At 44.2% G+C, this 26,354-nt stretch overlaps 3 protein-coding genes across 6 annotated transcripts; 2 read left to right on the top strand and 1 right to left on the bottom strand.

Moving 5' to 3' along the window:
- Nucleotides 1–763: 763 nt before the first annotated feature.
- NIM1K (NIM1 serine/threonine protein kinase) lies at nucleotides 764–10,037 on the top strand. 3 transcript variants are annotated; one of them, XM_037374298.1, is made up of 4 exons: nucleotides 764–1,141; nucleotides 1,701–1,938; nucleotides 6,478–6,746; nucleotides 8,770–10,037. In XM_037374298.1, the coding sequence occupies exons 1-4, from the start codon at nucleotides 1,067–1,069 to the stop codon at nucleotides 9,517–9,519; spliced, it is 1,332 nt and encodes a 443-aa protein (XP_037230195.1). In that variant the 5' UTR covers nucleotides 764–1,066; the 3' UTR covers nucleotides 9,520–10,037. The 3 variants fall into 3 exon arrangements, with proteins under 3 accessions (XP_037230195.1, XP_037230194.1, XP_037230193.1); XM_037374297.1 differs by having other exon boundaries at nucleotides 765–1,137; nucleotides 1,605–1,938; XM_037374296.1 differs by lacking the exon at nucleotides 764–1,141 and having other exon boundaries at nucleotides 1,161–1,938.
- Nucleotides 10,015–23,187, bottom strand: HMGCS1 (3-hydroxy-3-methylglutaryl-CoA synthase 1). Of its 2 annotated transcripts, XM_037374294.1 has the most exons (11): nucleotides 23,063–23,187; nucleotides 18,107–18,564; nucleotides 17,045–17,170; nucleotides 16,358–16,522; nucleotides 15,476–15,644; nucleotides 15,176–15,346; nucleotides 14,218–14,324; nucleotides 13,778–13,903; nucleotides 13,347–13,510; nucleotides 12,846–12,952; nucleotides 10,015–11,141 (listed from the first exon to the last, which is right to left on the bottom strand). In XM_037374294.1, exons 2-10 carry the CDS (start codon nucleotides 18,552–18,554, stop codon nucleotides 12,860–12,862), a joined length of 1,569 nt encoding a protein of 522 aa, XP_037230191.1. In that variant the 5' UTR covers nucleotides 18,555–18,564; nucleotides 23,063–23,187; the 3' UTR covers nucleotides 10,015–11,141; nucleotides 12,846–12,859. The 2 variants fall into 2 exon arrangements, with proteins under 2 accessions (XP_037230191.1, XP_037230190.1); XM_037374293.1 differs by lacking the exon at nucleotides 10,015–11,141 and having other exon boundaries at nucleotides 11,193–12,952.
- LOC119140993 (basic proline-rich protein-like) lies at nucleotides 20,250–23,291 on the top strand. Its single transcript, XM_037372649.1, has 2 exons — nucleotides 20,250–22,486; nucleotides 22,559–23,291. The coding sequence occupies exons 1-2, from the start codon at nucleotides 22,068–22,070 to the stop codon at nucleotides 23,289–23,291; spliced, it is 1,152 nt and encodes a 383-aa protein (XP_037228546.1). The 5' UTR covers nucleotides 20,250–22,067.
- Nucleotides 23,292–26,354: the final 3,063 nt, after the last annotated feature.

Below are 26,354 nucleotides of genomic sequence, written 5' to 3'. Positions count from 1 at the left end.
AAAGTGACGGACCTTCCTGTACCCTGAGGATGAGGAGAAGCCAGGTTCTCTACCTCCCCTGGGCAGAGCTGTTGGCAGTGTGGCTGCAGTATGGAGAGGTGAAGTGACTTGCAGAATCACTCACATGCATCAGGACAAGGAGGAGCTTCCCAGAGGCTGGGTCTGTTGCCTCGGCCCCTCTGGAGAAGCAGCAATTCCCATTTAATGAAATCACCACCGGCTGCCTTTTCTTTGTGTATGCAGTGCCTTTGGCCTCTCATCCTCTTGCTTACACTGGATATTGGGGTTTAGAGGGCAGCCCCACCTGTCAGTGTCACATGCCCTCTTCTAGTGTGGCACCTTAGGTGACTGTCTACCTTCCCTAAGCTCCAGGCATTGAGTTACTTGTCTAATTCTCTTCCCCTCAGTGTGGCGAATCTGTGCAGGGTGGCAGTGAGATGCCTTCCGTTTGTCAGCTGGGCAGTGCTGAGAGCAGGGGAGGTGAGCACTGCAACCTTCGGCTTTCGTGCCCAGCTCACCACCCTCAGGCATGTGGCTGCATGATTAGCAGTTGCTGATCAACTCCTATTTTTCAAGGTTAAAGAAGGAAGGTAAAGAAAAAAATAGTCTACTGCTTTAAATGTGATTGCTTGTGTATTTAGAATGAAGACTTCTTCGTCTGTGTTGCCAGAGTTAAGTTGGTGAAATGGTATGTGGTGTGCTGTCATGCTGTTATGTAAATGTTTTAATGACTTTCTTCATCTGTCTGCTTAGGAACACCATACGTCTGGCAAAATTTTGAGAAGGCTCAAGGCGTTAAAGAAAGCTCATCTAAATAAAGGAGGGTTAATGTGACATTGCAGTTACTTAATCCTGTATTGTCCTGCCATGTGACTGGCAGGGATACTGAGGCACAGCATTTCTTTTGCCCGCTGCACAGAGTATGCTTTTCCTGTCATCTTCTGGGATCAGTTGCTTTGTTAAACATGCCCTGAGGAGGAAACAGAGCAGCAACAAACCTTTTACAGCAAGGCTTCAAGGCACAGTGACATTTCCAAGGCACAGTGACAAGCTCACAGGCTGAAGAATGAATCAAAGGCAAACCTTACGTTCGGCTCTTGGATTGGTACCAAAGTCAAGAAGGACTACCCTTTTAAGGTCAGCTATTCAAAATGAACTGGAAGCATCTGGATTTATTCAGCATAGTTAATCAGCTATTTGTTTGACCTTTATATATCAAGTTAGTTTTCAAAGCAGCAAGCTAAAGGCTGAAAATTCATGTCAAATGTTTTGCATGTGTCAAATGTACTGCATAGACAGTGAGCAGCTCGGCGCTTTCTTGCACAAAGTTTACAGTTTTAATTGCAAAGCCTTTTTTACCTTGTAGATTAAGATCCTGATATACTAAATCTGTTAGTCAGGGACGGATGTAAACAGTTTCCAGTTTTATCTCTGGCTTTGAACAGAACTGCAATATGTAGATATGCTGGATTTGTTTTTGAAATAACTTCCAAAGATGGACCTTCAGTAAGCTGGTTGGGTTTTTTGCTAAGTTTGTCACTGTGTCCATTATGCACAGGATTGCATATTCATACAGAATTATTTCATTTAAACTCCTTATCCAGCCATCTTGTTAAATGGGGAAATAAGTGATTACTGTACAGACTATGACAACAGGATATGTGAATGGAGGAATTCTTGGAAAACATCGCTATGCCAAGTGGCATCGTGAGGACAGTGGAGAAGACGATGGGCATCCAGAGTGCTATGGAGGCGATGAAGAGGGCAGGCAGCACAGGCTGACCCCATTTGAGAAACTAATGCAGGATATGTCCCAGAATGAAAAAGTTGTGAAAGAATTAACCCTGGGAAAGAGACTTGGCTTCTATCGAGTCAGAGGAGAAATAGGAAGTGGGAATTTCTCACAAGTGAAGCTTGGAATTCATTCCCTAACCAAAGGTAGGTTAGGGTGGGTGGGTCACCTGCATGCTGAGCACCCTAGTTCTGTAGGTATACATATGGCCCTGTTTGGAAAGAGAGATGCAGTCTGAACTTTAATTACTCATATAGTTTGTATGTGTCCTTCTTTTGTTGTTGAGCAAAATCTATAGGCATGGTCACAGATAAATGCTTAGGTTTGGATTAGGCTTTAAAGAAACCAGAAACATTTTCTCTAGATGGCACCTATTGCAAGAGAAGTTAATCTCCGCACTTCATGGAGTTAATGTATCTCATCCCATGGCTCAAACACTCCACACTTACAAGCATGGTGCTGTGCCTCCCCTCCCTCAACTCGTCCTGTCCCTCTGCCTCTTCCTCTTCCCTGCCCCAGCTCATGGACTGCACGGGTAGAGGTTGTAAACCCCCAGGGCAGCCTGGTTAGGCATGCTGCTGCCTGCAGTTAGCACAGCTTCCTTTGTTTCATCACAGATTTTACTAGTATGGATGAAGCTTTCATTTGATCACAGTCATTTTGGTGAGAAATTTTATGCCTGCTTTACTGACCCATTTGCAGGTGGTTCATTACTGTAAAAAGCTGAGACGTGGCTGCTGAGCAAGTGCAGCTCAGGTACAGCCAAACCAGGGTTTGTGCTGAATTGTCAACTACCTAAGTACAGAAAAGCACCCTATATCCGCTTCTAGGAAGGACTAGAAAGGCTAGGTAGCATGAAGAGAAGACAGAAGTTATAACTGAGAACTGGTCTTCATCTGTCCTGTTTTTTCTGTCTCTGTCTGACAATAATAGAAACTGTTCTTGTTTTCCCCCGGGGTGAGTATTCCCTGCATCTTTGTACACTACTGCCTTGATTTTTTTCTTATAGTCTTTGACTGTCTTTTCTTCCATCACCTTATAGGTGAGAGAACGAGATATGCCCTAAAGCCTTCATGTTGTATCATCTGTTATTTTCTCTAACCACCTCTTTCAGCCCAGACTGCAAAGCTGTGGGAACTCACATTTATCCTTCGTGTGCAGCAGTTGTTGTACTGGGAATAAAAGCAGGGAACTGACAGTATTTATTTTTCCTAAATTTAAGTCTGCCTATGCCTAACTGGGTGTGGATTTTTTGGTTTTGCTTGTCTCAGAAAAGCATGTCTATTCTACTTGGCCCATATCAAGTTATTTCCTCTTCTGTGGTTTTTTTTTTTCCCCAATTTTTTTTTTCTTCCAGAGAAAACTGTCTTGTGCTTACTGTTGGAGGAAATGCTGCTCCTGTACTGGGAACAGGGGGGAATGCTAGGGAAAGGAAGTTACAGATTTGATCTGGATGAACTTTGACCTCTTGAACTTAACTGACAGGTTACTTTAGCATTTGAATAGAGCTGACTGAAAAATTTTGAGTGTCACTGAATATAGTAAGCTTGGGCAAATTTATGATTTTTTTTTTTTCTCTTGAAAAGGTTCTTTTTCACCAGAGATCTCTCAAATTATTTTTGGTTTGTTAGTAGATTTTTGGTTAAAATGTTCACCAGGCAAGGAGTTAATTTCTCAATACTAAGTTTGCAACCATCACATGAAAGGAAGGATAAAGGATAAACATGTTTGGACTCTTATCTGCCTCTGAGCTTATCTGTCCTCATGAAATACAGTATGTAGACAGAAGAATAGGCACATGCACATGTGCACATACATACATACATACATTCATACACACACACACACACACCCCCCCACCAAGAAGATTGTTTTTTTCCAGTAGATGCACATCATTGTGTTGGTAATGATGTTCCTGCACGGTGCTAATGAGTACAAGCTTTTTTTTTCCTTTTTTTTTTTTCCTCCTGCTTATATTAATGAAGCCTTTGTATTTCTAATGCTGTTTGGGTCCCTGTTGTAGGGGTAGGTGTATGTGTCTGGCAGATATTCAGCTCTTCAGTTATTGTCATAGTGTTAAGTTCTAAGTATGGTCTTTCTTCTTAAATGTCACTATATTAAAAAAGGTAACAATTTTGCTGTTTATAAGATGAGTTTTTGTAACAATTACATGTGTGCTGTTCTGTAGCCCTTGTGATCTGTTGCAGCAGAACACGGGACAAGTTTTCTAGAGGGACCAAAGTTTTCTAGAAGGAGAGAGGAAAAAACTGGATAGAGCACCTTGTTTCTCTCATAAGGCCATCTCGGTTGCTTAGAGAATACAGGAAAATCGTTGGTGCTGTGATATGTATTGGGTTATGCAGGAGTGTTGCCCACTTTATTAACCTCAATTTTGGCAGATATTTTCTCCAGAGACCTGCAGAGTTGCATGCTAAGGGTTATTATGGTCCTAAGCACTTTGTAACCTTTATTTTACATACCTGCCAGCTGACAAATGTAGCGTGAGAACAGAGCTGAATAGATGCAACTAAGAGCATCCAAAATTTACAGCTAGTAAAAAGCCAGCCTAACACGAAACATCAATGGCAAAGGCAGAAGTATTCAGACATCTTTTTTTTTTTAAGCCTTTTTAACTTGGTTCCATTTGCATTTTGTTCCTTTTGCCATCATAGCATACACCACTTCTTCCTGAAATGACTTCTCAACCTTCTGACTTCTCTTATAAAGATTTCTGCTAGTTTTTCCCCAAACCTCTGCATACACTGCATATAGTCAATCAAAATCCCACACGACTCAGTTTAAATATTTTAGTAAATGAGCTGTCTGCTAAAAATGCTCTCCTGTTCAGCACTGCTGCCATGCAAGTTTAGTACAGGATCTATAAACCAAGCATTTTTTGGAAGCAGAGGGAAACAAGTTTAAAAAAAGAAAAGGAGAGTGTCAGGTTTATTACACTTCAAGGTGGGCTGGTTTTCTTTGCATATCACACATATGCAACTGCAGTGATGTAGATTTAAAGCTCAGTCCTGATTTATGGTTCAGTGCTAAACCATTTGCAATATTTTCCCCTCTTTCCTTTAAAACTTTGCAGAAGAACCAACCAGGAGGAATACTGAAGTCCAGCAAAAGGAAAGGGAAGGAATTTAACCTAGATTTTTTTTTTTAAAGCCCAAATGCCCCCAACTTCTATAAATTAAGATGTAATGATGCAATTACATAGTTAACGTTGTAACAATTGTTATCCCTGCAATATCTAAATATTTAGTTGTGCAAATGTTACCTACTGCGAGCTGATGCTCTTTGCTCTTGGTTTAGGTGATCAATATGCTACCGACATGACAAGGGTTTTAGTCTTTCACGCCCAGGCCAGCAGTCAGAGCTCTGCCACCGATCAGTGTCACATGCTGTTACCATGCAATAGCTACACTTCCTCCCGATCCACCATGCCACCATCCACACCACGCCAGAGTGGGTTCCCGCGTTTCTAAGGGGCTTGCTAGGAAGTACAAAACAGGTCAGAGAGAAGCAGTGTGGGGAAGACTGCCCTATACTCAGCACGGGCTCCTTCTGAAAATAGGCACGTCAAGGGATAATTCAGCACCTTCCACAAGAATTACATTTGCTTGGAATATCTGCTGCATTTCAGTAGGGAAATCAACTTATGTATGTTATTAAGGTAAATATACTAAACATGGAGTTTTCTTGGTCTGTACAGATATATGCACACATATGCTTAACACTTCCTTTAGGTATGTTGACATGCTAAACTCAAGTTAAATACCTTTGTAATATTAAGTAAAAACATTTTAAATCCTTTTATACCGGAACACATGTACAAATATAATAGCCTTCTCGCTCTTCTCTTATGCAACAAGTAAACAATACTTTTCCATTTACTCCCATGTACTAGAAACCGAAGTGAAGTTTTTTTCTGAAAGATTCAATAAAAATGATAAAAGTCAAACACTCGGGGTGTTTGACTAAGATATTCTTGGGGGAAAAACAAAACCTTCCCAGGAATAAACAGTTGTTTTTATTGCCATGATCCAGTTTTACTGTCCTGACTAGTTATACAAAGCCACCATAAACCTAATTTAACCAGACTAATCCTTCAAATACCAGCTGTATTGCTTAGAGTGAAGAGAAAAGCCATAACCTGCCAATTGATACAGAAATGTAAAGGCAACTGTGATGCATTTATTCACTCTACTTGCAGGACTACAGCCAGAGCCCCCAAGTTACCCCCAGTTTGTCTATCTGCTCTGAAACAAAGCACCTAATCTTAACACCTCCATCAGTCTGCAAGTACCAGACTCACCAGGCTCAGACCTAGCCCACCTGAAGAGCACTGAGTTAGCAAGGAAAGTGCAGACTTTACCAGCATTACACACCAAAAGCAGCTGCTTTAACTGTTGCCATCAGACAGGTACTAGCCTGGTGGCAACAGAGCACACTAAGACAGCAGGCCATTAGCTCTTGCAATAACTCGAGCAGCCTTTATGCTGTAGATGGAAAGGGACACAGGGGTGTGCGAAAGACTGCAGGGCTTAGTAGGCCTCTGCAGCTTAGCTTGCACTGATCAGAGGTGAAATTTTATTGCCCTACTCTAACCAAGCATTGCTGTAAGTAGTATCATCATTTGTACCTATTGCATTAACAACATGGAAAAGTCTTTTTCTTTTCAGAGAAAGTTGCAATTAAGATTTTGGACAAGACAAAGCTGGACCGGAAGACTCAACGTTTGCTATCTCGTGAGATATCCAACATGGAAAAACTGCACCACCCAAATATCATCAGACTGTATGAAGTGGTGGAGACACTCTCAAAACTGCATCTTGTGATGGAGTATGCAGGAGGTGGGGAGCTCTTCACTAAAATCAGTACAGAAGGGAAGCTGCTAGAAACAGAGTGTAAAATAATCTTCTCCCAGATTGTGTCTGCTGTGAAGCACATGGTAAGTTCCTTTTCCTCCCCAGGCATGTTGCCCCTCACTACTCATCAATGTATCTTTTGGTTTTTACCTAGCAGGTTAACTGTTACCAAGATTTCAGGCTCACATTTCTGAAGAGCAAAACAGATCAAGAGCTGTCTTAAAAGCATCCGAGAGAGCTTTCTCATCCACCTGGAGTTACTGCCTCTCTGTTGACAGCTTTTTGGAGGAGACTGGACTGGGAACACCTCGTGGGTGGAACGATCCCTTTAACGTTCTCCTGTCTGCTTTGAGCTGCTGTAGGCAGCCATTAACAAGGCTTCGTTTCTTCCCTCCAGCCATTTCAAAACAGGATCAGTCACTCCTTTCCTTGAAGAAAGTGTTTCAGAGAAGAGGCTTGTTAAATGTTGCAAACGTGCAGCCACTTGCTTATTAATGAATGTGGGAGACCGGCACTTAAAGACAGTTAATTCCTGGTCCTTGCTTTGGCACAAATCTGTGAAGTTAACACCCAGCAACACATTCTCCCTGCCTTGTCTTCAGGGTTGGGATGCTGCTATTTTACCAGAACCCAAAGCATCTTGTAAAGGCAGAAAAGGTACTTCAGTACCACCTCCTCTGAACCTTGCACAGTTAACTACAGCTACTTCAAACAACAGCATAAAAACACAGGAAGACTGTTCTGGAAATCTGAGAATAGCAGCATTCATTACAGTTGGCTCAGGGTGCCCTCCAGTGGCTCATGTTTTCCTGCCACGTAATAGCCTCAGGCAAAGTCAAAAGCCAGGGTGTTCCCAGGTTACACATCTAGAAACCGCATTATAGACTGCTCATGGCATATATAAACATTGCATTTTTTACATCTTTTGAATAAAATCACCATATGTCCTCTAAGTGATGGATTAACTTCAACATGTTTTCCATAGGACAGGTACTCTACAGCTACCGGAATGAACTTTACACTTCCAAGACTGCATCCGTTTCTCAGCATTAAAACCAGATTACCAAGCCAGCCCACATCTATCTTTACTCATACACAAAGACCTCTGCAAAACATTTTACTTTTGCTATACCATATGGTCCATGCTACTGAAATCCCATCTCACTGCCACCAGTACACAACCAGAAGATCCCTGCCTGTTACTGATGAGTTTAAAAATCTTGGGATGCTGAAAGGTTTCCTTATTACCTCCAAATACTGTACCTGGTTACTTTAAAAGCCTGGGCAGAGTGCTCAAACACATCTACTCCTCCCAGTTATTTAAAAGATGAAGCTAAACCCTTAACTAGTCAAGGCAGGTATATTGCCACTAAGCAAAGCAAATTCAGTTTGAGTCCTTAGCTACCACTACCATTTCCAAGGGAGAAAAAAAAAAGTACAAGATACATGTATTTATTTTAGGTTTATAAAACTAGAAGACACGACTGAACTCTGTGCCCTGCAACAACATGAAATACCACAAGGCACAGGTGTGTGCTCTTTTTCTCCTGCCACCACCAGCTCCTCATAGGACACCACAGCACACAACAGAATTGCAACTTTCTTACTTTATCTAAGTTCACTGGGTGAACTGAAGACCTTCACTTCTTAAGTCCACAACCTTACGATGTATACAAAAATGGAATAGTTACTTGTATCGTTACAGAATTACAGTAACTGCAAAAGCAAGTGTTCTGAACCCTGAAAAAAGGTTTTGTGCATGGTTATCTAACTTCGTAGGATTAACTACAATGCCATCACAGATCTGCTTCATGACAGTAGCTGATACTGGTTAACAGGTTGAGACTGCTATTCTTAAGACAACACCCAGCATCCTTCTTCCCGTCTTCACTTACTCTGTTGTTTTTGTATCAGTAGAGATATTTGAGATAAATATTTGTTTAAATATAGATAAAATGTGTTTAAATACTTCTAACTTCCCAATTTCATTGCAATACTTATTTCTGACTTTGTCCAAGGTAACTCCCTTTCTCCTGCATGGTAATTAATTAGTCACTTAACTTTCCTGTAAACAAGCTAATACCAGATTTCCCTCTTGTTCTACAGCATGAGAATAATATCATTCACCGGGACTTAAAAGCAGAAAATATCTTCTACACCAGTAACACCTGTGTTAAGGTCGGAGACTTTGGATTCAGCACAGTAAGTAAAAGAGATGAAACTTTAAATACCTTCTGTGGCTCTCCTCCTTATGCTGCTCCTGAACTCTTCCGAGATGAAAACTATATTGGTATTTATGTAGACATCTGGGCACTGGGGATCCTGCTTTACTTTATGACAACAGGTATCATGCCATTTCGGGCAGATACAGTGGCCAAACTGAAAAAGTGCATTCTTGAAGGGACATACAGTTTGCCTCCCTGCCTCTCAGAAGATTGCCAGAATCTGATAAAAGGAGTCCTTCAGCCAGTACCAACCGAAAGATATTCTGTCAAACTTATTATGAACAGTGAATGGATGCAAGGAATACAGTACCCCAAACCTTTACAGCCGTTTAAACTGGATCCAAAGTATTTATCAGACAGGAGTACACTCAAAGAGGAAGAAATTGAAGTGAAAAATATTCTGGAAGATCTGGGCATCACAGAAGAACACATTCAAAATAACCGGGGAAGAGATGCACACAGCTCAATAACAGGGGTCTACAGGATTGTTTTACACAAAGTCCAGAAGAAAAGGGCACTTGAATGTGTTCCTATCATGTCCCATCCAGACCCCAAAGAACAAGACTTGAGGACAGGAACCCATTCTTATAGCAGGGTGAAGCACACATCCAAGCTGTGCTGTATTTTATAAATTGCGCTGCAGGCTTTCTACTCTGCACATTTAACAAAGGGTTTTATTCACTTTTCGCAAGTTCTGGTGTTACTTTTTTTGTAATTTTTGAATAAACAAAAAATGCCTCATCTCCTTTGTATGTCTCAAGTCACACTGAAGCACTCAAATACAGAGCCCTCATGCGTTTGTTTGTCCCTTGCTCCAGAGGCACAGTACAGCACTGCAAGAACCCCAGTAAGTGACACAGGTAAGGAATCATTAGTTGGAGGTGACCTTTCAGTAATGATCAAGTAATACTGCATTTCACGCACAGAACGTTCTCAGTACAGGCATGTGACAGCTGACTTCTTGAACAAATCATACCTCAGCTCGACACAATTTTACCACTGCCAACCAGGACCATTTTTGCAGAGAACTACATTTAAGCAGAAACCAGACCATAATCTAAACAACTCCAAATTCTTCTTTAAAGTTTCTTCAGCAAACTAAACATGATAAAGTGTGTATCACAGCTTTTTTTTTTTTTAGTTTTATTTGAAGAAACAACAATGCTGTTGTTAACCACAGTTCCCCATTCATCACAATTCAAGAGAAGCAAGTTAGGATATGCTCTTTTACCCTGCACATGTGGTTGCAATTCCCAGTGCATCGTTGGCTGGGCTACCATCTACTAACCTTCTGACACTTTCCATTACTTGCATGATTCTATAACACTCTAGAACTGCTTGGACTCCAGCTGCACTCCTGTAAAGATTTAAGCATACTCCAAAACTCACGTAGTTTTAAATTCTTGCTTTAGCACTAGGCATCAGTATGTGGAACACAACCTGTAACAAAATCCATTTATACATTGCGCATTACAGGCTTGTACTAACTCCTGCCATACTACTTTGGCAAAGGCTGGCACAAAGCAGATTTTGACACTCTTGACCACTACAAGTTGAAAGTTGGATAGCCTGACAACTCCAGTTATTCTGAGCATCAACAAGATGTAGATACTCTGATTTTCAGCTTTAACTGACTATTTTATACTTTAATCTTCAACACCATCAGCACCAATGCAAACAGTGTAAAAGTGCAGTAGCTGTCCTCCGAACAGGCATAGCTAACATGACTAAGCTAAGAGCTGGAGCCCACATAGTCTTAGATAAGGCAAGTAATCCAATACAAGTTTGAGAGGTACAGCTGGTGCTTTCAAATTTAAGGGCAGGATGCCTTATCTGTTGTGGGGACTGAAGAGATCATGATGAATTTAAAGGGAGAAAATAACGTAAGTGAGCAACAGAATGACAAGCCAGCCATGGGAAACAGGACTCATCGAGGCTCAGGCAAGTACAAAGCAAGAATCAATCCCCCTTCATGGATTTTCTGAGGGGGATAAAAAAATACCAGCTTTTATTAGACAGTAATGAAGATAAATTGAAATTCATAAGCTGGTAATCAATTCCTCCTCTTTAAACAGTTTCCATGTGAAAGCATTTAAGTTACTTTGAAACACTGCCCTGGAACAATGGTTTTGCACCAGCCTAAGCAACCCTTTCTTTCCATTTTTGCAATGGAATGATATAAAGAAAGAAGGTCCATACAGTTTGTGAACCCACAACTTCAGGTCTTCACAGGGCCAGTTTCCTTTTTCTTTCCTGTTAAAGAAAAATGCATCCTGAAAACCCAACAAGTTAGCACTACTCCAATGGGTCTCAAATATCTCAAACTTTATTTTAATGAAGGATCAGCCTCACAGCCTGTGAGGTCCCTGTGGTTAACTTTGTGCCAGTAGCTCACTTCCCGGCTTGTCCACTGCCAGCAATGGACTTTGTTCCATGGCACTTTGGTCTCCTGGTGCCAAGGTAAGTTTCACAAGGGCAACCTAAACCAAAATACTTGCAAACACTATCATCATGCATCATTGCTCCATCATTTTCAGCAGAACAGATTAGTACTCATCAGTTTATAATAAACAACCATTTTTACCAAGGCTTGACTGTACAAATACAGCAAGTTAGCAAATCCTAGTGACAGATAACACAAACACTTCATTACACACAAAAAAGATTGTAATTTAACAGACAATTTTTTTTTTTGCTACTTTATATTAGGTAATGTAGCTTTGTAGAATTAGCAAAGAAATAAATTCAACAAAACTTCATTCTGTACATTAGCTCAATTTAAATATATATTACAAGCTTAGAAGGCTCATGTCATAGTTAATATTCATTCTGGGCTTTAAAAAAAAAAACTCCCAGAATGGAATCCCCATTAGCATTGTGTTTCTACCACTTGCAAAATGTATAGCTTTTAGCTTGCATGTTGGGGGGGTGGGGGTAAGAGAAAAAGAAGACTCCACTCCTACAGTAATACCAATAGCGAGAAAGACTTCAAAAGTACAAAGCCAAACCCAAAATTATCGTCTTTCAGAAATGTATTATATAAATAATAGCAAGAGGCCAGAGCTCCAAAGTGATCTTCCTCCCTTCCTCTCTTTGCCAATTAAACCAGCTCTGTAATACCCAGAAGTTTTATTTGAAAAGTCTGCTGCCTTGGATGCTTCTACTAAATGATCCTGAAAGTTGCCAAATCCATGAACCCATTTCTTTTGAAAGAAAAAATTACTACCTCCCCTCTTCCTCTTTCCTCCCAGGCTGCTGTGATTTATAATGCAGGTATAAAACCAGTAATATGGATGTTCGGAGCAATTATGTAGTAATCAACACGGTGGGTCACAGAGCTTCTTGCAAGAAAACCACCTGCCTGTCTAGCCATTCTCAATCCAGTCATTTTGACAGGGGAGAAAGATTCTATTCCACCAATGAATGTTACTTTGTTCTAAACCTTTCCCAAAACAGGGTGGTGGGAGGTAGACTGGGAGGAGAAAGGGAAGGTGATAAAGGGGACAAAACGAAGTGCAGTATTGAGAAGATTGCTTACTGTCAAGGCACTGAGAACCCCAACATTAAAAGCTTGGACTATGGTGTGTATGGCAGAAGTAGAAGTTAACAGCGTAAGTTTCAAGTCATTTTACATGGAAAGAGCAAACAGAAGATTCCCCCTAAGTACAAAGACCTTGTAATAGACTACAGGTACTGCTCAGCAATTGAAAAAAATTCAGACATGTTAAGGAATCTACACCACCCCAGAAAGACCCTCCACCTCCAGTATATTCATGATTTTAGTGTTCTGAAAATACTATAAATATCACCATACCATATTGTGACAAATCTTTCCAAGGAGCTTAAACAATTTTTCCATACTCCAATGAAGCACTACCATACACTGAAACTTCAGCGCTACTGCAATCCTTTTCCTCTCTCTTTCACCCTACCCTCACACCTTGTTTCATTCCCCACCTCACAGAGGTATCTCAGTGCTCCCCATTGGAAACAGTAACAGTAACGCCTTCAGATTCTGTTGTTGCAGGGATTCTTGGCACTTTCTTAGCAGGGCTTGGGATGTGCTAAGAAGAAGGGAAAAAAATCATTAAATAAGATTTTCTAGATCAGACATTCATACTTCAAGGCTAGTCCAACTCTCAAAACAATTCATGCTACACTTGGACGGCTTGGTCTTAAGTCAATCAAATCGGTCATGCTTCATGCCAACTGATTATGTGAAAAGAGCCAGTTTGTTCTTGTTTCAGTCTTGCGCAGTTTCTTTCTTGTTATGATGAAATGTACTTTTAAAAGTCTCATGTTCAGTTTTTTACTTCTGGCTGCTATGTTACATATGTTAACAAAGTATTTCATGTAACTTGTTAAACCGCTTCCTCTTAACATACATGCACATGCTAAGACAAACACATAACTGTTCCACCACCTATATCAAACTTTAAAAGAGTGATGAGTGTTCACCTCATGAACAATGCCTGGGTGGACAACTTCAACTCCTGCTTCCAATGGTCCATCACCCATGAGTGGGCGCCGCGCGTAAGTTCTCCTGTGTTTTTCATCCACACGCACAAGGTACCATGTTCCCTCAAACAGATCTTCTACTGAACACTGTGGGATATAGTTGGCTGTAAAAAAGCCAGTAACAGATACAGTTAGTTGGTTCCTGGTAAGAGTTTTACACAACACAGGCCTTTGCAATCTGGATGTAGTAAGACAGAAAAAACATTTTCATTTCAGCCACATTCATTGGGCCAATGAACACAAACTATTCAGAAGCAGAAAGGGTTGGATATTTTCTTCATTCTACACCCTAGTCATTTAAAGTCAGGTGAATTAAGTGATAAGCATTTTGCTGTAAGACTAGGAATGACTTATATTAATGAAGTTCTTACCCAAATGATGTGTTTCCTGTCTAATCTTCATGTTTTCAGCAAAGACATCAGGAGCAATACATTTTCTTGAGTCAAGTCTTATCTTGAGATCAGAAAGGCTGGCAGTTATTTTGTCCAATGCAGAACCTACAATATAAAATCATCATGTAAGGTAGCACCAGTGCAGAGAGCTGCACACTAGCATGTTCACATTTCAAGCCCATTCAAAATAATTTGAATTACAGAAGCTAAACTTTTAGTCATTTAAAAATACTCCTTATTACTCAATCGAAACATTAACCGAGTTTGAAGAATATTATTTGCCCAAGGCGACACTTAAATGTTCCTGGAGCAGGAACATCTTCCCTTCAGCGTTACTGTCATTAGGCATTGCTCTGCAGGTTTACTTATGCTGGTGAGCTGTGCAAAGGAGTTAACTGTCATCTCTTCCTTTCACTCACCGGGAGTGGCATCCTGTGAAACTCGGATGGAATACAGCGTAGCAGCAAAACCAGAGCCATATGAGAACACACCAATCCTTTGTCCTGCAAGCTGCTCTGGGGAGTACCTGCCAATCAAGCAACAGTTATTTAAACTGAGAATGAAGCCAAGGCACCAATTTTAATTAACTAGAAAGTGGAGCTAGCTTCAAAAGAGCAGCCAGCAAACTGTATTGACAATACACATTTAGCATGCTAAATGCATAAATTATGACTTTTAAAACCACAGATTCTAACACTGTTGTAATAGCTGCCTAAGGAAAACAGAGCAAAGAATTGCCCAGAATATGATTATCTAGAAGGCAGCCATTTTTCATTCTGGAGTCACCTAAAGCCTAAAATGAATGACCACATATTGGAAGGCAAAGTCAGAATAAAGAAAAAAGGACCCAAGAGAAATAGTTTAATTGAAACTTAACATGATTTTTTAAAAGTCTGTCATTAAAAAAAGTTATGTAAATACTGATCTAATTTGGCTTTGTTTACTACAGCAAAACAGAGAAAAAGGCATTCTGATCCACTACAGTGGTTTTGTTTTGGTGGGGTTTTTTTGTTTGTTTTGTTTGGGTTTTTTCTTGGGAGGCTGCGGACAGAGGGAGAAGTTGTGGAGGGGCAGGGAAGACATGGGATGGGACAAGGGTTTGAGGCTGGGAAGAGACACCACCTTACAAATAAGATCCTACTTTGGAAGGCAGTAACAAGTTGTTTCAGACCAGCTTCTGATAGAAATTTTGAGTCTCCTTGTCACTTGAACAGATTGTGTGTGCAGGGTAATTTAACTTTAGTCTTTCTGCTTCAGGCAATCCGGCAGGAAAAGGTTTGCTAGATGGTGCTTTTACAAAAGACTTTTTGAAACAAAAACCTTTTATGACCTTACATATAAAGGGCTATGACTTTTTTTTTCCAGTTATATGCTTACTGGGCTAGAAGCGAGGCAAGGCAACCATAGACTGAAGGGGTATACATATTCCCATTCTGATTGGATACGAGTAACGAAGCTTTGGTTTTCTGGTTGAAGAGCTCTGCACTAGCTTTCATAAAAGCTTTTTCCACATCTCTGTCAAAATACGTATCTTCAAGTTTTACATCCCTATTAATAAGAAAGAAAAAAAACCCAGTAGTTCAGAAACAGGTACTAAAATACCAGGAAGTGAAAACACACCTTGGATGTGCAACAAATTAAGGTTATGTAATTAAGGAAGACAGCAGTCATTCTCACCTGAAAGCTTCCAGACCACTGAAAACAGTGTTTGCTGTTTCTGGGTTCTGGTCACTGAGAAAGTCATTCAGCAAGAGTCTAGCCACAGATTTCTGTACCAATTTACAGTAGGGAGAATGAAAGATCATGAATCCAAAGTCATTCAAGGTGAAATGTCTGTCCATCCCCTCTGGAAGTGGAAGAAATGTTGTGTTACAACTTTTGTTTAGTACTTGCTTCAACTATGAAAGTAACGTATGAGGGTGGCAGGATATCGTGATCCTAATGGATCAGCATACAAGAGACAACCATAAGACTAACTGTTGCTGGCCCGTTCATTTTAAACACTGCTGCTACTTCTCTTTAAAAATTGGTTTCTTACTGATCTTTTGCACCAACAATGTCTGCCCTTCTAGAAGAGAAAGCTGCAAGCTTAACTTATATTAAGACTCTCATATTTTTACCCAGCATTCTGACGTAATAAATAGTCTACTTCTATTAAGAAGCATAGGTATGACGAGCAGGTAGTTAAATGAAGTGAAGCATCTACTAAATACATAGGGTAAAAACAAATCAGTATTGGCATCGTTACATAACATTTAAATATTAATGCCAGTAACTTAAGACCCTGAGTAGAGGGGGGAATGACACACTTTGAAGCAAGGTATTATACATTAGACCAACAAAAGCTGCAGAGACTACTGCTTACTATCAGGTACTTAGTGACAACAGAAAAGTAGTAACACATTTCTTACGCAAGAGAGCACACCTTTCAATCAAAAGAACACAGAAACAGGAAGAAAGGGACCCATATACTAGTCTTCAGACTGGACACTAAATACATTGTGTAGTTAGATGTTTCAGCGTTTGCTAGATCTTGCAGTATCAGGTGAAGCTACATACCTTTTTGCCACTGGGCGTGGATTTTGTTGCGATAAACAGTGTAGCAGCGATCTAATGCACTGAGGTAGCACTGTATAGATAGTTTGCCATCAACTACAGGATACTCAGAGACCATATCTGGTTTATAGAAGTCATACGCGTGCTGCATGTGGGTTCCACGTAACCCTGATGAACAGAAATTTACGAAAAGTTGAAAATTAGTTTATTCAGCTGCTTTGAGTGAATTTAAATGCATCACTTAACATCTGTGGGGAAAGAAGTAATATTTGGCTCTAGTCAAGCAGGTTTTCATAGCCCTTCAGGCCCTTTAAGGTAACATTTCGTAAGTTCTCAACTGCTTGTTAAGCACGGTAGGACTAAGCAGGACAAACACAAGTAACAAATTATTTTCATTATTTCACCTTGAAAGTACAGTGCTCTGTTATTCAGCTCGGAGTCTGCTTTTTGTCAATTTTGCTGTAGAATGCCCAAGGAAATAAACAGATAGGATCATCTCTAGTTGTTCCTTGCTGCCTCCTATTAACAGGACTTGCCCAAATTAACCCAGAGCAAGAGGAGACAAAGTACAATTTCTGACATTCGTGGGATTTAATCCAGCCCTCCAGCAAAGCACAAAAACCAGCAGACAGGCTTCGGGGCAGATCCAGTTATCTGGCTGAATGGTGTATGTTTTCTCACTGGACTAACCTCTCTCAAAAATTAACGGAGCATTTGGACCAACTAGCATAGCAACAGCACCAGCTCCACCTGTTGGCCTGGCATTTCCACTGGCATACACAGCTATGTCTCCAGCAACAACAAGTGCGTAGCGCCCTGTGAAAAACACACAGAAATAACAATGAGAAATAACCAAGAATCTAGCACATTTTAATACCATCAGCAACTTTTAGGCTTTAGTTACAGAGGAGATTATGCAAAAATTATGGGGCTCTTGAATCCTGTCTTTTCTGCCACATCTCAGTTTCCTGGCAGCCACCAAAATTAACAGAAGACCAGTGATCATTAGCCATGTCATTATTTTTTCAGTGTAACTGAACTAGTGGCAAACAGCCAAGGCATTTAAGAAAGACCCTGGAAAAGAAGTTTACCCTCTTGGTGTTACATGCTTAAACATCAACACTGTCAAAGCTGTAAGGCAGACTATTCAAAACCAGAGGATGACATAAAAAAACCCACTTGTTGGGCATGAAGCTGAATTGCTACAGGTTTTTCTCATCTCTACTGCTATATTAAAACTTAAATTCCAAAAATATAGCTGCAACTTTTTTTCCCCCCAAAAAATGATCTTTCTGAATACATGCAGCACGTAAACAAGTGAAGAATGAAGGTATGTTAAAAAGGAAAAAAAAACCCAACCAACAACCCTGTTTCTATTGGTAATGTATTTTCTGCTCTAACCTCTCAGAGCTTTGTTGAACTGCTGAAGTGGATTAGGTGACGACTTGGAAATTTCAGTTACATGAATATGGCACAACAAATTGCTGAGGGTTACTGGGAAAATATGTCTCTTTTTTAATGGTCAGTTTTATTTCAAATACTTTTAAGGAGAGCCCGCTAGAAATGCCGCTAGTTACTGAACCATATCTCTATTTGATAACATCCCTGCAAGAGTTCAAAAAGAAGGTCAAATACATGGTAACTATGGGTTACTGCGATTTTCATGAGAGTGGTGCACAAAGAAGTATGCTTAAGGAAAGAAAGGAAAAAGAGGAAAGTCTGGAGCTGAGCAGGAAAATACCCTCAACTTACCATCCCAAGAACTGGACTCAATCCAATTAACAGCATTAAAAAGAGCAGCAGTGCCTCCATAGCATGCATTGGTGGTGTCAATTCCTTCCACATCTGTATTACCAGATTCTTCAAAAAGCTGCATCAGGACAGTCTTTACAGATTTTGATTTATCAATTATTGTCTCCGTTCCAACTTCTAACCTCCCGATACAATCATAGGAAAGGCTGTTCCTCTCCATGAGCTTCTGAACCACAGTCAAACAGAGAGAATTGATATCCTCCCGGTCGGAGCAGAACCCCATTTTTGACTGGCCTAGCCCAATGGTGTACTTCCCAGCATCCACACCATCATACTTCTCCAGCTCTGTCTGGTCAACATACTGAGAGGGAAAATATATTTCCAGTGCAACAATTCCAACATCTTTGGGCCAACAGGATTCAGCATTCACTGGAAGAGACCCAGGCATCGTGGCAGATCTTTAAGAAAAAAGAAAAAAAAAACAAAAACCACAAAACAAGCTGACTTATTCACATCCATTTGAAGAGACCTACTTCCACTTTCTGTAGGTTTACAGAAACAGTTAAATTTCAGGTATTTTACAAGGTCATTTGCAAAAGGTAAGCCTTTGTCCCTGGGGAGACTTTGGTCTAAGTATACTGTAAACATCATGAGAAGTTTTCTAACATTTTACATTAAGGAGTACTTTTAAGCAAAAATACAGATTTCAGCTCTGGAAGCGAACAGATGTAGGTTAAACCCAAGTTATTTCATGCTTAACAAGCGTTAAGTGTTTAAGAAAAGTCTCAATGTTCATTGTTCTACTTTCACTTATATGCAAAGTCTCAAGTTTATACAGCCAAGCTAGAAACACTGGGGTCTTTTTTGTTGAATGTTGCTCACCGAGAACCTAAGTTTAAAATTTATCCTTCCCAGGAAAGCCCTGCCTTGAAACAGGCCGGGACTTTTCAAAATTATTTTAATTTTTAAACTAAATGACTTAAGTTGCTCCATTTTGTTTACACTTGGAACAAAAATAGGAAATTTTTTTGCTGTGTTTTTATTTTTGTTTCTTTTTGTATTTTTGGTTGGGGTTTTTGTCTGTCTTCAGCATACTGTTTTGCCACTCCAGAACAGTGGAACTCCTAACACCAGACCTAGAGAAACATTCCACAGGCTGAAATGAATACAGAGGGATCCTCCCTGGTGGACCAAGTTTTCTTATTTCAATCCTGTAACTTTACTGTCACTACACTCTATTACTTTAACTCCATCACCCAGGCAGGCACCGCATTCCTACACTTTCACTTAGGGCTTCACAGAGCCTTCTCCCGTTGTGCCCAGCTGCAAGCACCCAACTTCTCCCATCAAACCAGTCAGGTGGATAGCGGCACAGAGCCCTTTGCTGCAGGACTGGTGCCTTTACACGATGTATATAAAGACAAACATTAGGAAGACATTAGCAGTGTTTTCTGTTACAGGTAGCCTTACGCCAGGCCTAAAATACAAGCACGCGGCTGACCATTCATTCCGATCACCACCGAAGATCTTTCAACATGCCTACGATGTACCTGAATTAACCTATTTAATTGTGAAGTATTTCTCTTGCAGCCTGCGTGCATATTCGGGCGGCGCAGACGGGAGAAAAAGGCAGCTCGAGGCCGCGCACCGGGGCGCTGCAGTACGGCCGGGCGGCACAGCCATGGTTTTCAGCTAAACAAAACACGATTTTGCGCTGTCCCCGCACCCTGCCGCCCGGCCCCCGGGCCGCCGGCGCCTCCGCTCCCGTAACCCGCCCTGCCGCGCAGCCCCTCGCCTCAGGCGGCCGCCGCCACCGCTGAGGGCGCCGAGCGCCCCCTCGCCAACGCCTCAAGGTTACCCGTGACCCGGCCCCAGGAGACGGCGAGGAGCCACCGGGGCGGCACGGCGGCGGCACGCCACGTCCCACCCGCAGCGCGGAGCGCGGCGCAGAGCCCACCGCGGCGCCCGGCCGCCCCCTGCCACCCCGTCTCCAGCGAGCGCGACCCGGCCCTTACACGTTACGGAAGCCCATCGCCGGCTGCCGGCGCGGAGTGCCGCGCATGCGCGCGGGGCCCGGCGGGGCAGTGCGCAGGCGCGGGGAGCCCGCCCCACCCCCCCCGTCCCCGCCCCGCCGCGCCCGCGCCCCCGCCCGCAGCGCCTTGCGCGATGAAACGCAGCAGCACCGTGACCGAGAAAAAACCCAAACCCACCCAAAACAGTAAAAAAAAAAAAACCCTTCAAAGGAAACCCACCAGCACACAAAATCCCCCAGTCTAAGGGGTTTTTCGACCTTTTTTTTTTTTGACAATCCCTGGCCACGGGCATCCTGGTGGCGCATCATTTCTGTTGCTTTTTTTTTTGCATTTCTCCAATGCTGTAAGTTTTAATTTTTTTGCATGCCTACACCACAGCGAGCCGTACCACATCTTGTTTTAAATCATCTGGATTGAAAAAAAAAAAAAGCAACGAAAATTTCTGCCTCTGGGAATCTTGTGGTCAGCACTAGGATTTGCCATGGCATGGCAGAAGGTTTACACTGTTAGAAATGAGGTGGCCATCATTGCTTTCCTAAAGCCACAGCCAGGGACAGCGCACGGTGGTCTGCAGGCTGCACAAGAACTGCAGGACAAACTCACATCCCCTTTTGGCAGTACAAGCAGCAAGTCACACACATCTCCTGGGGGCACAGAGCAGTCCTGGGATTCAGAGCTTCTTCCAAGAGCTGCGTTTTACCCCAAATCTGCACAGGCACTGCAGGGGAGAAGGCAGATGCTTTCCAGAATGCAGGTACGCCACCAACAGCGAGATCCCAAGGTATCAGCTGGGAAAAGGACTTTGGGGTCCAGCTCCTTCCAGCACAAAATGCTTCACTTTTGAAAGAAGTGGACAAAAAGGGTGTACAGACTGCTGCCAGCTCAGCTCAGCATCTGGCAGCCACCCCAAGGGCGAGCCTTGTACCCCAGAGCAGGGCTCATTTCTGCTGCCAGAGCCAGAAAGCTGAAAAGCAGAGGCTGCAGAGAATCTTAGGGGCTTCATTTTATTTAAGTTACATACTAAGAGGCAATGCATGCAGCCCATAATGGACTTGACCTTTAATAGCTATAGAACAGCAGTGGCTTTTAACCAGTCAGTGAATTACTAGGAAATGCAGTGTGCCGAAAGGACTTGCACTGTTGGTGAGGGCTGAAGCAAACACTCTGCTCTGCCCTTGGTCTTCACAGAACTCAAGAGGCCAAAATCAGCATTTAGTTCATCCTACTTGCTGCAGTTCTCTCGTCAGAAAACTTTCTGCAGAGGACAGCTAAAGGGAGGCTCTGTCTACAGTGTATGGCTCACTAAATATGTCTCATACAGTGGCAGTCGGGGTGTCAGGCTGTATCACGCCAAAAAAAAAAAAAAAAAAAAGACTGCTCTATAAGCTTGGTTGGATCACTAAAAGAAATAGGGCATATGATAACTAAAGTCAGTCATTACAGGGAAAAAAATATTTACTTGATATAAAACAAACAGACTTTTGTGCTCCTGATCAAATGGCAAACAATATTCCATCATTGGTTTTTTTTTTTTACCAAAAACTAAAGCTTTCTCAAAAGCACGAGTTCTTTTAGAAAGCAGAGAACCCCAAATGCTTTAATATAAAGAAGTGAGAAATTTGCTTTGTTTCGTGCCCACTTAGGATCCTGTAGGGAATGAATGAGCACCACAGAGCAGCCCCTGCTCTCTGCTAGTGTTGCCAGAAATACATTCTCCCACAACTGGTGGCTTTCATTGTCTTTGTTAAGAACTTGAGAATGTACTGTCCATAAATTGACCTCGTTATTTCCTGCTTCAGTTTTTCAGTTATATAGAACACTTGACTGAAAGTTGGAAAATAAGCCCCCGACTGTCTGCTACAAGCAACGCACCCGGTAACTCCCTCCCGCGCCTCGCCCCTGGAGGACCCGCGGAACAGACCTTGCTGATGGCCGCTGGGCCACTTCAGGCGGCTTTTCAGAAGTTAAACCGTGATGACCCGGCGGTGCCTGCTATGACATCCCCGCAGAACGGGAGGGTTCACAGGTACCGAGCGTGCCGGACCCCCGCACGCCGCGGGGGGTCGCTGCCTCTGCCCGTCCCGGGGCTGCGCGGGAGGCGAGCGAACCGCGCAACGCCAAACCGCAGAGCCCGCACCGTGCGTGAGCCGTGCGGCCCCGCCCGCCGTGCCCCCCGCGGGGATGCCGGGCGCCACCCGCGGGCACGGCCGAGACCGGGGCTCCGTTACACCCGGCGGCTGTCGGGATGCCCGCACCCTGGGGGCCGCACGCAGGGTCCGGACCGGCCCTTCGCCCGCCGCGATGGCGGGGTGGGGATGTGCGCGGCAGGGGACACGCCCGCCCCGCCCTCCCCGGCTTGGCTGGGCGCTTCTGTCGCGACACTGAGAGGGGACTAAGGGCCACGCAGAGGGCGCCGCCGCTTCCAAGCTTCTTTGAGGCCCCCAAGCCGGGGGCAGAGCAGCCCCGCAGAGCTCACCCAGCCGGGGGCTCGCCCAGGGCGGGACGCACCCGGAGCCCCCGCGCCGGTCTTCTGGGGAGGCGGCCGGCACCGGCGGCTGCCCCGAGCAGGCAGCGCTGCGCCGCGCCACCGGCGATGCTCCACGATGCTCCGGGCAGCGCCCGGCGGGGCCTGCGGGCTAACACCTACGGTAACAGGCACCCAGACACGCCTCTCTGCGCTTTTTTCTTCTTTTTTGCCTTTTTTTCCCCCTCTTATTTCTCTCCCCCCCCCCGCCGCGCGGCAGGCACTTCAAAAGCACCCCGCACCCACACCGCCGCGCCGACCCACCCGCCAGCGGCGCCGCAGCCCCACGCGTGCGGGCCCCACGGCTCCGCGCCCCGACACCCGCCGCGGTGCAGGTGAGCGGCGGGACCAGCGCTCGCCGCCCAGCCCGAGGGCCTGCAGGGGTCGAGCCGCCCTCACCTGTCGGAGGCGATGGCTCCCGGTGTCGCTCCGCTCGCTCGCTCACCCGCTGGCACACACAGCACAAGGTACGGCGTGCCGGCGTGCGGCGCCTTTAAACAGCCCCGCCGCCCGGGCGCCGGCCCGCGCCCTGAGCGGCAGCTTCCCCCGCCAATCACAGCCGCAGCCGCCCAGGTCCCGCCCACCGGCCGGCCCGCAGCTGGCGGAGAAGGCGGGGGGAATGGTGTGAGAAAGTGACGCAGCGTGGCCAGAGGGCGGCGCGCCAATGAGGACGCGGCAGAGGCAGCGGGCGCTCAATGGGAGCCGAGCGCAGCGCGGGGGCAGCCAATGGGAGCGCGCTGCCGACCGCGGGTGAGAGTAGGACGGTGGCTGGGCCCGGCGAGGCGAGGAGGCGGTTGCCCGGCAACGGCAGGCGAGGCCCGCCCGGCCCGGCCCCGGCGCGGGGGTCCCGGCGGCGCCCAGGGCGGGGAGACCGAGCGCGGCGGGCCGCGTGTGAGGGGCCGGGAGGCAGCTGCGAGGCCGCGAGGAGCCCCGGGGCTGCTGGGGGTGGCATCAGTCCGGGGCAGGGGCCTGCGGGCCAGCGGGAGGCCGTGGGGCAGGTGGCGCGCCGCTGGCAGCTCAGCCGCACGGCCCAGGCCTGTGAGCCCCCCCGTTGCCTGTGACACCCACCCGCAGCCCTGCCTCTCGGCCGGCCCGGACGGGGCTCTCGAACTGGGGCATGCACGGAGGCCGTGCTGGGGAAACTGCCTCACGGAGGATGCGGTGCCCTGTCCTGCCTGCCCCAAATCCTCCTGGAGCAGCCTCTTCCCATCTTGTTAAATCCACCGTGTGCCAAGCCCTGTCTCATGGCGTTACTGTTATCTGGCAAGTCGACAGTTAGCTAATGTATGGGTTTCTCATGCCAGCCTCTGTAGCCTTTAGGCCCTGTGATGATTTGTATCCAGCTAATCCATTGCTGCGCAAGATACTGGGCGTCCCCAGAGGAGTCCTCCCTACCGGTACTGGGAGTACAAACCTTTGTTGCATATGGGAAACTGCTCAATTAAAATCACATTCAAATTTTAAGGCTTGCATAATTTGGTCGTAGAACGCTGCTCAAGTCAAAGAAGTATACTCCCTTAGCAGCTGGTATCGGGTTCTGTGACATCTGATTGCTACAGCTAGCAGAAGACGCCACCTCACTCACCTCCCACAGTATCAGGAAATAACCCTGTTAGTTCCACCATCTTAAGGGCAGGTAAAAATAAGGCAAAAGAAAGGGAAAAACTGTCACTGAAAGTGTTAACTCCTACCCTGTTTGTTTAATCTGTTTTGAACGTGTAACTGTTACGCTATCCTCATGTAAAATCAGGGATTTCTTGTGTAACTCTTTGTAGTGCAAGGATTGAGAAATACTACAGAGAAATTGGGAGAAGTTTTGTTTGCACGTGATGTTACCCTGCAGTCTTCTGATAAGCTTATGCCAGCCTGTGTACAAGCCAGTTTGATTTGTAATGCTGGAAACGCACACTGACAAAATGTAAACTTGGTAGGTGATGGCATAGTCACATCATGTATACACACTGTTATCTTCTGTGCTTGCAGACCAAATGAACTTCTTGTTAGAAGAGTGGAACTTATGCTCTGGAAAGCTAAAACTTCAATCCCTCCTTCTTTTCCCTTCCTACCCCAAAACAGAACTGTGTCCTTCCTCTGGACTTCAAAATGGGTTCCTAATGCCAGCCTTCATTATGTGCTTTGGTAGAAAAATGTTTCCTGACATCAGGGTACTTGGACTGTTCCAGCTTTAGCAAAGAACAGATGCTCAGGAGGAGATAAAACAGTCCATCTTGTTGACTTTGCAGGAGCTCATGTTAGAGCTGCAAGTGTACGCTGAGACCTTGCAACCCTTTCCCTGCTCCCTGGGGGCTTAGCTGCCTGTGTGTTAGGCTGGCTCTGGTACAATGTGCTCATGTAGCTTTGGATGAGGCTGCAGTGAAAAGAGCTGTGTGATGAGGAGGACAAGGAGGTGTAAGGAGCCTCCACAGTAGCCTCTTCCCCTTCACTTGGGAGCTGTGTTTGAACTTGGGCCCTTGCCTGAGCGGCACCATGGGGGTGCCTGTGCCTGGCTACATTCCTTGCTGATCCTGACCCAGTGACTTGACTTCCCAGCTTCACCTCTGACCTGCTCATGATTACAGATTTGTCCGGAAACTTGCCTTCTTGGCTGACCCTGCTTGCCATCACCTGCTTTGCTTTTTTGTTTGGACACTGTGAGAGTTTGGGCACTTGTTGGCGAGGTCACTGCCCTGCCTGCTTTGTTGTTGTTGTGCTCAGCTCCTGGCTCACCCACCCTTGCAGGGCACCCTGCCCTTGCTGCTCCTGACAGCTTAAATCTGCTCACCTTTGAGCCTGCATTTACATGGTAGTGGTGGGGTTTTTTATGATAAATGGCATATTTTCTTTCATAATGGCCAAGGCACAACTGGTTTTTGCAATTTTTTTTTTTGGTGTGTAGACAACAATAAATGCAGCTGCAAATAGCAGTCTTCTTATCTATCACATCTTCACAGATCTGATCAAAAAAGGTACCAAAATGATTTAAGATTAGCTTGGGGAGATAATCCATGTTATTGCTCTCTTTACCATGGCCCATGATACAATGTGGTGAATGACATCTCATAGTCTTTGACATTAACTTTCTGTGTTGTAGAAAATAGTATGACATAGACATGCATGAAATCATTGCTATTAATTTAAAATCATGTATTTGCAAAAAAGCCCTCCACCAAATTAACTGCCTAAAGCCAATAAAATTCTAACCAGACTCTCCTATTGTGTCAGTGCTGAAGTGCATTTTAAAGATTACAGCCTGCAGATGATGAAGGAAAGATAAAAGGTACAATGTGACAGACAGTTGCTGGATTTTGAGAAGTCTAAACTGTGGTTGAGGACACAGTGCAGTCCCAATTTTTTAATAAATATCTGAAGTTAAATTCAGAGAACAGCTATCAAATCTATGCTGCTAAAAGCAATGTATTTGCCTCCTCAGGATGTTTCTGGATCCCGATACTAATTTAAATTTACATCGAGTCCAGACATCCTCTTCTTGCAGATGAGTTTGATGACTAATTTTTTATAGCCTAAGATCTACTACTTTTTCTTATTAATCAGTACAATCTATTTTATAATTGCTGTCAATAGCATTATTTCTATTCAGCTTTATGAGGCTCCTATCTGCTTTTGCTGTCACTGAGTGTATTGCAAGGAAACACTGTAGAAAAGAATTACTATTATTTCTTCACAAGAAAGG

The sequence above is a fragment of the Falco rusticolus genome, chromosome Z (genome assembly GCF_015220075.1).
Source record: "Falco rusticolus isolate bFalRus1 chromosome Z, bFalRus1.pri, whole genome shotgun sequence".
NCBI lineage: Eukaryota > Metazoa > Chordata > Aves > Falconiformes > Falconidae > Falco > Falco rusticolus.
The sequence above is the reverse complement of the archived record's forward strand: the minus strand, read 5'-3'. Positions and strand labels throughout refer to the sequence as shown.

Bases quoted from the DNA above. Each gene is read 5' to 3' on its own strand.
- NIM1K (XM_037374298.1), top strand. From the start codon at position 1,067: ATGAATCAAAGGCAAACCTTACGTTCGGCTCTTGGATTGGTACCAAAG. The intron at 1,142-1,700 runs GCTATTCAAAAT...CGCTATGCCAAG, and splicing joins GGACTACCCTTTTAAGGTCA to TGGCATCGTGAGGACAGTGG. The intron at 6,747-8,769 runs GTAAGTTCCTTT...CTTGTTCTACAG, and splicing joins TGTCTGCTGTGAAGCACATG to CATGAGAATAATATCATTCA.
- HMGCS1 (XM_037374294.1), bottom strand. From the start codon at position 18,554: ATGCCTGGGTCTCTTCCAGTGAATGCTGAATCCTGTTGGCCCAAAGAT. The intron at 16,523-17,044 runs GTTAGTCCAGTG...TCTGTTCATCAG, and splicing joins TCCGTTAATTTTTGAGAGAG to GGTTACGTGGAACCCACATG. The intron at 13,511-13,777 runs GTAAGAACTTCA...GCTTTTTTACAG, and splicing joins ACAGGAAACACATCATTTGG to CCAACTATATCCCACAGTGT.
- LOC119140993 (XM_037372649.1), top strand. From the start codon at position 22,068: ATGGCCGCTGGGCCACTTCAGGCGGCTTTTCAGAAGTTAAACCGTGAT. The intron at 22,487-22,558 runs CTCCCCGGCTTG...AGGGCGCCGCCG, and splicing joins GGGGACACGCCCGCCCCGCC to CTTCCAAGCTTCTTTGAGGC.